The sequence below is a fragment of the Mobula hypostoma genome, chromosome 7, assembly GCF_963921235.1.
Source record: "Mobula hypostoma chromosome 7, sMobHyp1.1, whole genome shotgun sequence".
In the NCBI taxonomy this organism is placed as follows: domain Eukaryota; kingdom Metazoa; phylum Chordata; class Chondrichthyes; order Myliobatiformes; family Myliobatidae; genus Mobula; species Mobula hypostoma.
This window is the reverse complement of record NC_086103.1, coordinates 167,381,341-167,396,190: the sequence shown is the minus strand read 5'-3', so window position 1 is coordinate 167,396,190 and position 14,850 is coordinate 167,381,341. Positions and strand designations below refer to the sequence as shown.

At 41.2% G+C, this 14,850-nt stretch overlaps 1 protein-coding gene across 1 annotated transcript in view; it reads left to right on the top strand.

The window, feature by feature from the left end:
* The window catches only part of oca2 (oculocutaneous albinism II), a 498,511-nt gene that overhangs the window by 370,862 nt on the left and 112,799 nt on the right, over positions 1-14,850 (top strand). Inside the window, exons 18-19 of the mRNA XM_063052933.1 lie at positions 4,768-4,895; positions 13,434-13,493. Coding sequence (XP_062909003.1) covers positions 4,768-4,895; positions 13,434-13,493 — 188 coding nt within the window. The remainder of the gene's footprint in view (positions 1-4,767; positions 4,896-13,433; positions 13,494-14,850) is intronic.

Sequence of the window (14,850 nt, the reverse complement as noted above, 5' to 3'; positions counted from 1 at the left end):
GATGATGTGATAATGTGAAAACTCGTCAGACTAAAGTGCAACTCATGTAAGACAAAGTGTTATGAGTTCAAGCCTCACTCCAAGGATTGACCATAAAACCATAAAACACAGAAACAGAATTAGGTCATTTGACCTTTTATGTTTGCTGCTCCATAGCTGATTTATTATCCCTCTCATCCCATTCTCCAGCTTCTCTCTGTAACTATTGACATCCTTACTAATCAAGAACCTATTAAGCTTTGCTTTAAGTATGACTAACATCTTGGCCTCCACAGCCGTCTGTGGCAAAGAAATCCACATCCTCCTCATCTCTGTTCTAAAGGGCCGTCCTTCCATTCTGAGGCTGTGCCCTCTGGTCCTGGACTCCCCCACTATAGGAAGCGTGCCCTCCACATCCACTCAATGATTGAGTGTATCATTTCGGAAGACTAACGGTAGGAAATTAACCTAAGCTCTCCCAAGTCATCCACACTGCAGAGCATTAGAATCACACTGGAGACCTGATTGATGCCATATCTAACCTCTCGTGGACATCACCATGTTCACTCAGGCTGTGCCAAGGTTCTGGAAGCACTTTGTTCATCTGTCCTACACCAGCTAGGGCTGGAAAATGTATTGATATTGGTTGATTATTGTCACATGTACTGAGATGCAGTGAAAATCTTGTTTTGCACACTGTTCATTCTGATTAAATCATTACACAAGGATGTTGCCTGGATTGGAGAGCATGCCTAATGAGAATAGGGTGAATGAACTTGATAGAGATGTATAAGATGATGAGAGGCAATGATCATGTGGATAGCCAGAGGCTTTTTCCCAGGGCTGAAATGGCTAACACGAGGGGGCATAGTTTTAAGGTGCTTGGAAGTAGGTACAAGGGGAATGTCAGAGGTAAGTTTTTTACACAGAGGGTAGTGGGTGTGTGGAATCACTGCCAATGACACTGGTAGAGGCGGATAAAGTAGGGTCTTTTAAGAGACTCGGGTACATGGAGTTTAAGAAAAATAGAGGGCTATGCGATAGGGAAATTCTAGGCAGTTTCTAGGGTCGGTTATATGGTTGGCACAATATTGTGGGCTGAAGGGCCTGTAATGTGCCGTAGATTTCTATGATTCTATAAGAAATAGGAGCAGAATTAGGCCATTCAGCCCATTGAGTCTGCTCCACCATTCTATCATGGCTGATCCCGGATCCCACTCAACCCCACACACCTGCCTTCTTGCCATAACCTTTGATGAGCTGACTTATCAGGAAACACAGTGCAATCAGGTAGAACAATGCAGCATAACGTTTAATAGCTACAGAGAAGTGCAAGATCATAACAAGTTGGATGTGAGAGCACTAGTCCATCTAGTCATACAACAGATTGCTGGACAAATAGGACACCGACCAGGATTAAAGTCTGTAAGTGCCCTAATGAAGGGTCTTGGCCTGAAACGTCAACTCTTTATTCCTTTCCATAGATGGTTCCTGACCTGCTGAATTCCTCCAGCATTTTGTGTGCATTACTCTGGATTTCCGGCACCTTGTGTTAAATTCAATGGATCATGTCTGACCTTTTACTTGTGAGCAGCACTGTGGTACCATTTCTGGAGCCGCTGCCATGTGGTGCCAGTGACTGAAATTCGATTCAGACTTTGAGTGCTGTCTACATGGTGTCTGTATGTCCCCCTCCCCCTCACCGCCCCCTCCACCCCGTGATTGCACGGATTTCCAACGGTTGCTCCAAATTCCTCCCACAATCTGAGGTTGCAAGGATAATTGGAAACTGCCGATTTCTCCTAGAGTGTACATGTGTGGTAGAATCTGGGGATGGCGGGGGGTGGGGGAGATGTTGATGAAAATGTGGAGAGGTGAGAAATGTGATTAATACAGGAAAACACATGGAAGGTAAGGACACTTAGGATTGAGGTAATCTTTTGAGGAATATAGAAGTTAGGAGAGAATTTAAGAAAGAAATTAGGAGGGCTAAAAGGAGCTGTGAAGCATTTTAGGCAAGTAAGATTTAAGGAGAATCTCAAGACATTCTCTAAGTGTATCAGGAGCAAGAGGATAGCCAGGGAAAGATCAAGCACCAAATACTGACCTGAGATTCATTTTCCTGCAGGCTTTCTGTGAAAATGAATCTCAGGGTAGTATTTGGTGATATATACATATAATAATTTTACTTTGAATTTACAGGACCAAAGGGGTAATCTATGTGTGGAGCTAGATGATGTGAGCAGGGTCCTAAATGAATACTTCTCAAAGGGATTTGAGGGAAGTGTTTTTTTAAACACGTAGAATGATTGATAATTGAGACTTGCTGCTAGAAGAGGTGGTGAAGTCAGATACAACCACCATGTCTAAGAAACATTTACACCGACACTTAAATAGACAAAGCGTTGTAGGAGACAGTCTTTATGCAGACAAGTACAATTACATAGATGGGCAAACATGTCAGAATGGACACAATGGGCTGAAGGGCCTGTTCAGTGTCTGTAACATTTCCCTATTTCTGACATTTACTTGGAACATTGTATATGAAGGGCCCAAAGTATTGTTGAGGATCCCTACCACTCTTCCCACAATCTCTTTGACTCACTAACATCAGGAAGGAGGTACAGGAGCATCAGGACTAAGACTGCCAGACTGGGTAACAGTTTCTTCCCCCAGGTTGTGAGACAAAAGAATACGCTACCACCTCTGAGGTCTCGTCAACACAACAACGAGCTGATTACTGTTTACCTGTGCTGTGCACTACATGCATTTTGAATTATATTTCATTAAATTATTTATGGTAATATTTTATTTTATGAGCTGTATGTGACACATGTTTTGTGAGCGTACCAGGGTGTGGAGGAACATTGTTTTATTTGGTTGTATACATGTACGGTTAGATGACAATAAACTTGAACTTGAACCTCACTGTGACTATATGACTCAACAACTTCCATTGTTCCTTGATTCCTGTATGTAATTTGAAATATATAAAAACTGCATGATTGCTGATTGATGTCCCTTTTTCCAAACAGCGCCACAACTTTTCTGTTTCCCTGTTTATTCGTGGTTTGATTTTCTCTGAGATGTGTTGGTACTGTAATTGGCAAAGTAGCAGACAAAGTACAGTAATTCATTGATAATGATGAGCTATGTGACTAGATAGTGTGGATGTGGAGAGGATGTTTCCAATAGTGGGAGAGTCTAGGAGCAGAGGACACAACCTCAGAATACAAGGGCATCCCTTTAGAATCAGAATCAGATTTAATAACACTGGCATATGTCGTGAAATTTTTTAACTTTACGGCAGCAGTACAATAAAATACATGATAAATAAATATAGTGAAATAAACTGAATTAGAGTAAGTATATATGTAACACACATAGAAGTTGCTGGTGAATGCAGCAGGCCAGGCAGCATCTCTAGGAAGAGGTACAGTTGACGTCTCGGCCCGAAACGTCGACTGTACCTCTTCCTAGATATGTTGCCTGGCCTGCTGCGTTCACCAGCAACTTTTATGTGTGTTGCTTGAAATTCCAGCATCTGCAGATTTCCTCGTGTTTGCGAAGAATATACGTATGTCTATTGAACAGTTAAGTTAAAATAAGTAGTTCAAAATAAAACAGAAATTAAAAAAAGTCGTAAGGTAGTGTTCATGGGTTCAATGTCCGTTTAGATATTGGACAGCAGAGGGGAAGAAGCTGTTCCTAAATTGCTGAGTGTGTGCTTAAGGCTTCTGTTCCTCCTTCCTGACAGTAAAAATGAGAAGATGGCACGACCTGGGTGGTGAGGTGGAGTTCCTTAATGATTGACGCTGCCTTCCTAAGGTGGTGCGCTCCTTGAAGTTGTCTTGGATACTAGGGAGACTAGTACTCATGATAGAGCTGACTAGTTTTACAACTTACTGCAACTTACTTGGAGCTGAGGAGATGAGGAGGAACTTATTTTGCCAGAGGGAGGTGAATCTGTGGAATTCATTACCAGAGACGGCCATGGTGGCCAAGTCATTGTGCATATTTAAAGTGGTGGTTGATAGGTTCTTGGTAAGTCCGGATGTTAATGGTTACATAGAGAAAGCAGGTTCAGAAGGAAAAATAAATCAGCCATAAATGAATGGGAGAGCAGCCTCGATGGATCAAATGGCCTAATCCTGCTCCTATGCCTTATGGTCTAATGGTGTATATCATAAATACATTTTTCTTTTTTGTGTACCTTGCAACTGCCCACACAACTTCTATTTAGCTATAATTAGGACATGGAATTAATACTGATATATAAAAAAGCTACAAGTCGTTCTTACTGTACACCAACCCACCAGCTGGAAATCCTAAATTGTTAATTGTTTTAATTTGCATCGACCATTAATTTTTGGCAATGCAGTGAGATGCACAAAATGAGCTGCTGTTTGATATTTATCACACACAGTTTGATAACCAAAGCGGTAAGGAATCTCTTCCAATAAAGATCCTAGAAATAGTTTTGAACACAAGAGATTCTGCAGATGCTGGAAATTCAGAAAATACACACACAACACTGGAGGAACTCAGCAGGTCAGGTAGAATTTATGGAGAGGAATAAAGAGTCAACATTTTAGGCCATCCTGATGAAGGGTTGCAGCCTGAAACGTTGACTCCTCGTACCTCTCCATAAATGCTGCCTGACCTGCTGAGCTCTCTCTGCATTTTTTTGCATATCACTCTGGAAATAGCCTTCATTAAGTTTGAGTTACTAGTTTTTGATGTGTTATTTATTGTTCATGTACTAACTTTTTACATGCATTTTAATAGGTTGGATTGCAATATTAGGTGCCATATGGTTGCTGGTGCTGGCAGACATCCAAGACTTTGAGATAATACTGCACAGAATAGAATGGGCAACACTTCTATTCTTTGCTGCTCTGTTTGTCCTGATGGAGGTACATGTATGCTTGTTTTTTTTTTAATTAATTGTTAAAGTTAGGATTACGTGCTTAATTTTTTTCAACCCCATTCAAACGATGTCATGGTTTTATACTGCATATATACTTTGATTATAAATAATAAACTTTGAATCTTTGAACCCGGTTCTCCTGGTGGCATAGTTACATAGCAGTTGGCGTCACACTTTACAGTGCCAGCTGTAAGATTGGGGTTCAATCCCCACTGTTGTCTGTAAGGGGTTTGTACATTCTCCCCCCATGACTGTGGGTTTCATCTGTATGCTCTGGTCTTCTCCCATATTCCAAAGATGTACAGGTTAGAGTCGTTAAGATGTGGCCAAGCTATGTCGACACCTGCAGCATGGCAAAACTTGTGGCTCTCCCTAGCACATCTTCTTCCATGACCATGTTGGTCATGGACACAAATGACACAATTCACTGTATGCTTTGGTGTACATGAAACAAATAACAGTAGTATCTTTTATCTTTCCTCTCCTTATAATCCTTAACTCCCTTCACCAATAAACTCAGAGGAGTTCAGAAAGTTGAGGGCAGATCTCACCTAAACCTATCAAATGCTGAAAGGCCTGGTTCGGGAGGGCATTGAGGGGATGACAGAATAAAGGGACGTCCTTTGAAAACTGAGGTGAGGAGAAATTTCTTCAGTCAGGGGATGGCAGATCTGTGAAACTTGTTTCCATAGGGAGCAGTGTAGGACAATTCACTGAGTGTAGTTTGGGTGGATATTGATAGATTCTTGGTTGGTAAGGTGGGGGTGTTAAGGGCTATAGAGATAACAGAGGAGAAAGGGGTTTGACAAGAAATAATCAACAATGCTTTAATGGCAGAGCAGACTTGAAGGGCTGAATGGCCTAGTTCAGCCCCTATGGTTTTTATAGTTTAATTGTAATCAGCAAGAAACTGCAGCAACTGAATTTCCCAGTGGACGTTAACTCTCAGGACAATGACAGTCTGGTGCGTTACTCAAGAACAAAACCGATAATAAGACCTGTGCAAAAAGGAAGACATTTGCCCCTTGTTGTAACAATCTGCAAGTGGAGCTCAGCTTCTGGTGGTCTGAACAAACAATCTGCAAGTCGAACGGTGTCTGTGGTGGAGAAAGGTCAACATTTTGGATTGAAACCTTGCATGTTGAATGTTGAAAGATCTCAACAGAGTGGATGTGGGGAGGATGTTTCTTTTGGGTGGGGGAGTATAAGACCAGAGGACACAGCCTCAGAATAGGCAGTGGGTGGTGAATTTGTGGAATTCATTGCCAGAGACAGCTGTTGGGGCTAGGTTATTGGGTATATTTAAGACACAGGTTGATAGATTCTTTCTTTTTTTTCAAATTTTATTTCTAGAAAATTTTTTAACCCCGAACTCTTGAGTCAGTGTTGGAATTGTGTAAATCATAGCTTACAAAACCTAAAATTATCCATAAAATAAAAACAAACACGGCAGAAATAAATATCAATATAATAACCAAGTGTGTCTATTAGACCTCTAATAACAGAAGAGGCTGCTATTCAGCAATATGCTTCACCACTACATTCAGCACTATTCCCGCCCCCCCAGGAAACCTAAATATTTGCCCCATTTTTGTGTAAAGATAAGATTCTTGATTAGTCAGGGTTTGAAGGGATATGGGGAGAAGGCAGAGGATTGGGGCTGAGAGGGAAATGGGTCAGCCAGAATGAAATGGTGCAGTAGACTCGATGGGCCCAATGGCCTAATTCTGCTTCTATCTCTGATCATTTTATGGTCTCAGAAGGACTGAGAGTGTACCAGGGAAGTAGCCAGTATAAAGAGGAGGGGAAGTGATAAGACTGCGGTATTATCCTCTGTTTAATTTACAGTAGAGCTCTATTGTTAAGTTGTGGTGTCATACTGCCATTCGGCCTACTGAAACTGTACAAACCATCAACTGGCTATTATTAGATGAATCCTACCTTAACCCATTTTAACATATCATTTCCATCCATGACTCCACGACTATCACCCTGCCCCAAATTCTACCACTTACCTACGCAATGAGTTCCAGTTAACCTCTGAGCACAAATATTTTTAAGCATTGTGAAGAAACCAGAGTATCAGAAGAAACCCGGGAAATGAGGGTCAGAACTGAACCCTGGTAACTGAGGATATGAACTTACTTACTGCCCAATATGCTGCTGGTGTTTAGGGCAGCATCTCTGGCAGTGTTCAGGGTTTCCTTCATCATGTCAGTAGTTTCCTCCTGGATTTCACTACTCTCAGTCGTGCAGATCCCAGGTGGAGACTCAGGAATGAATCATACTTGGATGTAAAAGGATTCTTCGTTGCTGTTTCATTAACAGTTTTGTTTTACTAGTCAGGGTTGTTAGCCCTGAGTTGAAACCCCGAGCCTGGAGGACCAACAGACCACGTTTAGTCTGGCCTCTACCCTTTGACCTGTTTGGCATGGGTGACCCTGCCAAGAGCCAAAGCGTAAAGTCCTGACTCCAGCCAACATAGCTCTCTGGGTCATTGAGGCATACGAGTCTCCAAATAATGATAAGGTTATGGTCCTCTTGGAGGTAGGGATATGAAACTTTACAACTTTATTAGTTGTATCAATACTACCCCCACCCTACCCCATGGGTGTCTCTGCTTCTGAAATTTGGTTCGATGGACGTTGATGGAAACAACTTTTGAAGGCAAACTACAACAGTCAGAGGTCTTCATTGTTTTGCACTTAACATATGAAACTTAAGATTGAATTCTCAGATACTTTATCATTGTGATTGTTTCACTTCAAGAAACTTGCTATTGGTTTATTGTCACATGTACGAAGGTACAGAGAAAAATTTGTCTTGCATACTTTTGCACATTGGTTGCTTGTCAGCCTTTGTGCATGGCTTTTCATGCATTCTATAGGATTCCTTTGTTCTTCTGTGAATGCCTGCAAGAAAATGAACCTCAGGGTTGTAAATGGTGACATGTACGTACTGGTATAAAATTTACTTTGCACTTTGAATTTTTGAACTTTGATTATAAAAATTAAAAGATTACACAGTGCATCGAGGTAGAACAATGTAAATGTAGATCAGTAACATCGCAGAATAAAGTGCAATAGATACAGAGGAAGTAAAATGCAGGTAAACGATAAATTGTAAAAAGTGAGTTTGGAATAGGTGCATTTGCTAAGCTAGGTGGCATGGTAAAATTCACGGAAAGAAGTAACCAGTTTCAAATGAACCATGAGTAATGGAATTGAATAAAAATTGGTCTGGCACATGTGGAATCTGAAGTCAACACAAAGAAATAGAGAATTGACTCAGATCTGGACGAAGATACCTTCAGGATTGCTTTATCCAGAACAGGGGGTGCATAAGGAAAATGAAATAATTATGTTTGCAGGTTCATGCAACAGGTATTGACAATGTCTGCAAACACTGGGTTGAGAGATGATGCTTACCTGTCTGTGCAGGAAATGGCTTAAGGAGTAATGGCAGTTATGGGGGGCATCTGTCAGAGAAACTATATGTTGCCAGTGAGGAGAACAATACCATTTCATCCCCTGTCATTACTTACACTCATAATGAAGGATGTAATAACAGAACACTTTGATAAAAGCAATTGGATACAGCAGAATCAATATAGATTAATGAAGGTAAAATCGTGTTTGAAAAATGTACTGAAGTACTTTAAGGATGTGATCAGTAGAATAGACGCTCAGTGGCCATTATTTTTAGGTACATCTGCACACCAGCTCTTTAATACAAATACCTAACCAGCCAATCACATTGCAGCAACTCAATGCATAAAAGCCTGCAGACCTGGTCAAGAGGTTCATTTGTAAACATCAGAATGAGGAAGAAATGAGATCTAAGAGACTTTGATTGTGGAATAAGACCATAAGGCATAGGAGCAGAATTAGCCCATTTGGCCCATCGAGTCTGCTCCGCCATTGAATCATGGCCAATCTTTTTTACCCCTCCTCAAACCCACTCCCCGGCCTTCTTCCTGTAACCTTTGATGCTGTGTCCAGTCAAGAAGCTATCAATCTCTGCCTTAAATACACCCAGCAACCTGGCCTCCACAGCTGCATGTGGTAATAAATTCCACAAATTCACCACCCTTGGGCTAAGAAAATTTCTCCACATCTCTATTTTAAATGGACACCTCTCTATCCTGAGGCTGTGCCTTCTTTTTCTAAAGTCCCCCCACCATAGGAAACATCCTTTCCACATCTACTCTGTCTAGGCCTTTCTACATTCAAAAGGCTTCAATAAGATCCCCCCTCATCCTTCTAAATTCCAGTGAGTACAGACCCAGAGCTATCAAATGTTCCTTCTATGATAACACTTTCATTCCTGGAATTATCCTTGTGAACCTCCTCTGAACCCTCTCCAATGCTAGCACATCTTTTCTTAGATGAGGAGTCCAAAACTGTTCACAATACTCAAGGTGAGGCCTCACCAGTGCCTCATAAAGCCTCAGCATTGCATCCCTGCTCTTGTATCCAAGACCTCTTGAAATGAATGTTAACATTGCATTTGCCTTCCTCACCACTGACTCTACCTGCAAGATAACCTTTAGGGTGTTCTGCACAAGGTCTCCCAAGTCCCTTTACATCTCAGATTCCTGGATTTTCTCCCCTTTTAGAAAATAGTCCGCATGTTTATTTCTTCTCCTAAAGTGCATGACCGTGCATTTTCCAACATTGTATTTCATTTGCCATTTTCTTACCCATTCTCCTAATCTGTCTAAGTCCTTTGGCAGCCTACCTTTTTCCTCAACACTGCCTGCCCCTCTACCAATCTCCATATCCTCTGTAAACTTGGCAACAAAGCCATCTATTCTATCATCTAAATCGTTGATATACAGCATAAGAAGTGGTCCCAACACCAGCCCCTGCAAAACACCACTAGTCACTGGCAGCCAACCAGAAAAGGATCCTTTTTCATTCCCACTCGCTGCCTCCTACCAATCAGCCACAGTTCTTACCATGCCAGTAACTTTCCCGTCATATCATGGGCTGTTAACTTGGTAAGCAGCCTCATGTGTGGCACCTTGTCAAAGGCCTTTTGAAAATCCAAATGTACAACATCCACTACATCCCCTTTATTTATCCTACTTGTAATCGCCTCTAAGTGAGATGATCACTCAAAGAGAATGATTGTTAGTTGCATAAGTGGTGGTTTTTGTATCTCAGAAACTGCTGATCTCCTGGGATTTTCATGCACAGTAGTGTCTAGAGGAGGGGTTCCCAACCTTTTTAATGCCATGGACCCCTACCATTAACCAAGGGGGTCTATGGACACCAAGTCGGGAACCCCTGCTTTAGAGTTTACAGAGAATGGTGCAAAAAAACAAAAAAGTGAGCGGCCGTTCTATGGGTAAAAAGAGAGGTCAAAGGAAAATGGCAAGCTGACAGGAAGGTGGCAATAACTCACATAACCACGTGTTACAACAGTGATGTGCAGAAGAGCATCTCTGAACGCACAACATGTTAAACCTTGAAGCTACAGCAGCAGGAAGCCTGAACATACACTTAGAGGCCACTTTGTTAGGTACAGGAGGTAGTTAATAAAGGAGGCTTTGAATGTATATGGATGTGGTGAACTTGAAATTACTGAAGGTTTTCAATTAGACCCCGTGCAGGATGTTGATTGGCTTTGAGGATAATATACTGAAATAAAATTGGTTAACCTGCTGGCAGCAAGGAGGTGGGAATAATTGGTTCATTCTGAGAATGGAAGTCTGGAATGTAATGCTGGGATTGGTGTTGGTCCTCAGCAATTCACAGTCAATATTTACTATCTGTGCAGGGGATAGTATCTCATATTTTCAAGTTTCTTGTGATGCATAACCAGGTGGGATTTGCTTCAGACTTGGCTCATTTGGTAGCACAGAAATGGAGTTCCACACAAGGCAGATGAGGAAGGGTAGAAATTTCATTTCCCGAAAGGCATTTGGCAACCTGATAGATTTTGTGAAAACAACCCATCAGTTTAAAGAACACAAGAGATTTACCCCTTCCACCTCACCTCCCAGCTTCTCACATCATTTCCCCTCCCCCACAACTGTCCCAAACATCCACCTACCTTCCCCTCACCTGGACTCACCTTCCCCCACTTTCCTATCCTGGCTTCTGCCCTCTTCCATTTAAGTCCTGATGAAGGGTCTCTGTCTCAAACATCAACTGTTCTTTTCGCTCCATAGATGCTGCTTAACCTATTGAGTTCCTCTAATGTTTTGTGCATTTTCCTCTAGTAGCTTCATGGTTACTAACATTGATACAATCCTTATATTCCACACCTCCTGTATTTAAAGTCCTTAGCTCAAATTCCTGAATCTACGGGTAGTACACAACTTAATCTGTGATGGGAATGAACCTGTGGTTTTTATTTTCAGTCCATATTGAGGGTCTATGTTCTCATAAAATCTTATAGCACTAAGATACTTAAAGCACTCAAATTATTAATTCAAATGGACTAATTCTCTTGCCATATTTGCATATGAATTTCACTGCTTGTTAGCACTTAGTAACTATATAGTTTTATTTAATTTCTTCATTTTTATGATCTATTTCTGGCAAAGCCAAAATTTATTGCCCATCCTTAATTAGCATATTAAAAATAATATTGATGCCCCAATTCAATAATTTTAATAGGTGTTGGAGGAAATCAATGGGTCAGATAGCATCTCTGGAGAGAAAGAGACATTTGACATTTTAGGTCGAGGTTACTGTCCTCTCTAATCTGTGCAGGTGTGTGGCCATGCAGTAACTGAAATGCTCCCGCGCACATAGCCTTCGTCGCTGCGCAGCTGGAATTTTCTTAATATTTAAACATTTAATGTGCCGCACAGTTTTCAGGCTGTGTAAAAATTTCCTGCTCAGAACAATGGTTGGTCAGCACAGTTGTTAAAAAAAATTAGAGGGAATGTTGGTCGAGACCTTTGATCCAGGCTGAAAGATAGAAGGCAAATCACCAGAGTAAAAAGGTGAAGGGATGGGGTGGAACAAGAGATGGTAAGTGATAGGTGAATCCAGGTGGAGAAAGGTGAGTGGCAGGGAGGAGGGAAGGGTGGAAGGGTAGAGATGGCACCAGAGGCTGGGAGGTGAAAGGCGGATAGAACGAAGGGCTGATAGGAAAGGTAGGTGGAGCATTGAACCAAATAAGGGAGGTGGAAACATTATGGGACCCAGTGGGAAGAGTGGGGGGAAAAGGGGAACAGAGGGGGAGCAGTTTACCTGAAATTGGAGATTTCATTGTTCATGTCATTAGATTACAGACTAGCTATATTAAAATATGAGCTGTTCCTCTATCTTGTAATCAAAATGGCCAACAACCAGGAGTGAATGTAATTGAATAGCACTTTAACTGAATAGAACATAGACAATACATAGAAAATGCTGGAGGTCAGGCAGTATCTATAGAGAGGCATAAAGAGTCAGCATTTCGGGCTCAGACTTCATCAGGACTGGAAAGGAAGGGGTAAAAATCTGTAATAAGGTGGTGGGAGAAGGGGAAGAAGTATAAGCTGGCAGGTGATAGGTGAAACCAGGTGAGGGGGATCGGTAGGTGGGTGGGGGAAGGGGGAAATGAAGTGAGAAACTGGGAGGTGATAGTGGAAAATTAAAGGACCAGAATTATTGAGGCAAATAGCTTACTATATAGTATGATCCTACGGTTTTGCATTTTTATTCAATACTTAAGTTAATCCTCTCAGCATCCAGTGTCACATCCTGTAAGAATTCTGTAATATTCAAAAAAGTGTTATTTCATTCTTCTAACGCTAGATAATACAAGCTAGACAATAGAGTGTTGATGGATGCCATCTATATCTTGTGATTGAATCAATAAAAGGGTTGCGAGGTGATCTGGCTGAATATTTAATGTGACCGTACTAATCTTCACTCTCATTGACTGTGAACAAATTTTTGACTGATTGTGGGCCAGTTTGGTTCTCAAGAGGTTCTTTTCTAGAACTGAAATTCGGACCATGAATGTAGAGAATAACAAGTAGTAAAAGTGATCAGATTTATGGGTGTAAGTTATGGGAAAAATTTAAAAATGTCACATTAGAAATGAAATAAAATTAAAAACAATTGGTTGAGAAAATGAAGTAAAATTGACAGAAGGATGTTATTAACAGTGTTTCAGTTTTTAATTAAACCTGGTTAAGTCATGATAGCTGATCATACACATCTAGGTAGTGTTTCCCGAACTCTGAGCTGCTCTGTCAGTGTTAAGAGTTTGTTTCAGCATCTCAACATATCAGCTCAAAGGTAAATGCTCAAAACTTAACAAATGCTTCAAACACCAAACTGTTCTATAACCTTGAGGCAGAGCCTTCTAGCAAAGTGATAAATCCATGCTGAGATCTACTATAGGGGAAGACTATGTAACTAGTGGTTTCACATTAACTGAAAAATGACAAATTTACCAGAAGTACAAATAGTTATTTGCTGACTCTATCTTTGCAGAGAGCAATCAGGCCACCTTGTCTTGCACTGACCATCTCTTTCTTGATTTTACACTTAATTTACCATTTCTATTTTAGGCATTGGCCAACTTGCAATTGATTGACTACATCGGAGAACAGACTGCCGTTCTGATAAAGGTAACTCCTAACTGTTAGAGTGGAAGCTCTGAGAAAAGAACTCGCTGCTTCTGCTGCTATCCATGCAAAGTGTAACTGATCTCAAGTTGCTACAGTGCTATTTAGATCACATTTAAACTGAATGAAACAGGAAGAATCCATTTGCTGCAGTCAGTAGCTCTGGCCATGCCAGGGGGTTGGTGCGGATATGAGAAGAATTACAGGCTGATTGATGGTTGGCCTCTGATATTCAAAGTTCTCCTACCTCTTTGCAATAGTTGCCCTATTCTGAGATTATTTGCACCCTTTACCAGAGTCGAAGGTGTACTTGCTGTCTGTCTTCTTTCACATCCTATGTTTGGAAGTAATCTACTATTTGTTGTATTCATGAAACATCACAATTTTCGGATGAGACACCACAAGTATTTATTGGATGCACCTTCTCTGAAGTGCTTGTTAAAAACCAGTCTATATTAAGACCACAGGAGCAGAATTAGGCTGTTTGTCTCATTGAGACTACTCCACCATTTCATCATGTCTGATCCATTTTCCCTCTCAGCACCAATCTCCTGCCTTCTCCCCATATCCTTTCGTGCCCTGACCAATCAAGTACCTATGAATCTCTTCCTTAAATATACGCAATAACGTGGCCCTCACAGCTGCCCATGGTATCGAATTCCACAGGTTCACCACTCTCTGGCTAAAGAAATTCCACCTCATCTTTGTTCTAAAAAGGACACTCCTCTATTCTGAGGTTGCGTCCTCTGACTCCCCCAGCATAAGAAACATCCTCTCCACATCCACTTTATTGAGGCCTTTCAACATTCAATAGGTTTCAATGAGATCTCTCCTCATTCTTCTGAACTCCAGTGAGTACAGGCCCAGACCAGTCAAACACTCTTCATACGACAAGCCTTTCAGTCTCAGAATCATTTTCATAAACCTCCTTTGACCCCTCTTCAATGTCAGCACATCCTTTCTCAGGTAAGGGGATCAACACTGCTCACATTACTGCAAGTGAGGCCACACCAGTGCTTTATGAAGCCTCACCATTACATGTAGTTAGACATGGCATATGACATGCTGCAATTAGACATGGCAGGAGACTTGTGCATAGTAGGCTCTCACAAATATCAACAACGTGGTGACTTTATAATTTTTCATTGGTCATTCTGCTAGAAGAATATAAGCTGGATTCATGATATGATGTCTCTTGGCTAAGCCACATGGGGACATCATCAATTCTTAGCTGAGTAGTTACATGCCCAAGTCTTTAGAATGTAATCTAAATCTTATTCCCATTCCTCAACATTTAACTAGCTCCCCAGTGCAGCTGCTAAGATCAGGAAGGCAGCACATTGAGCAATATGATAGCAGA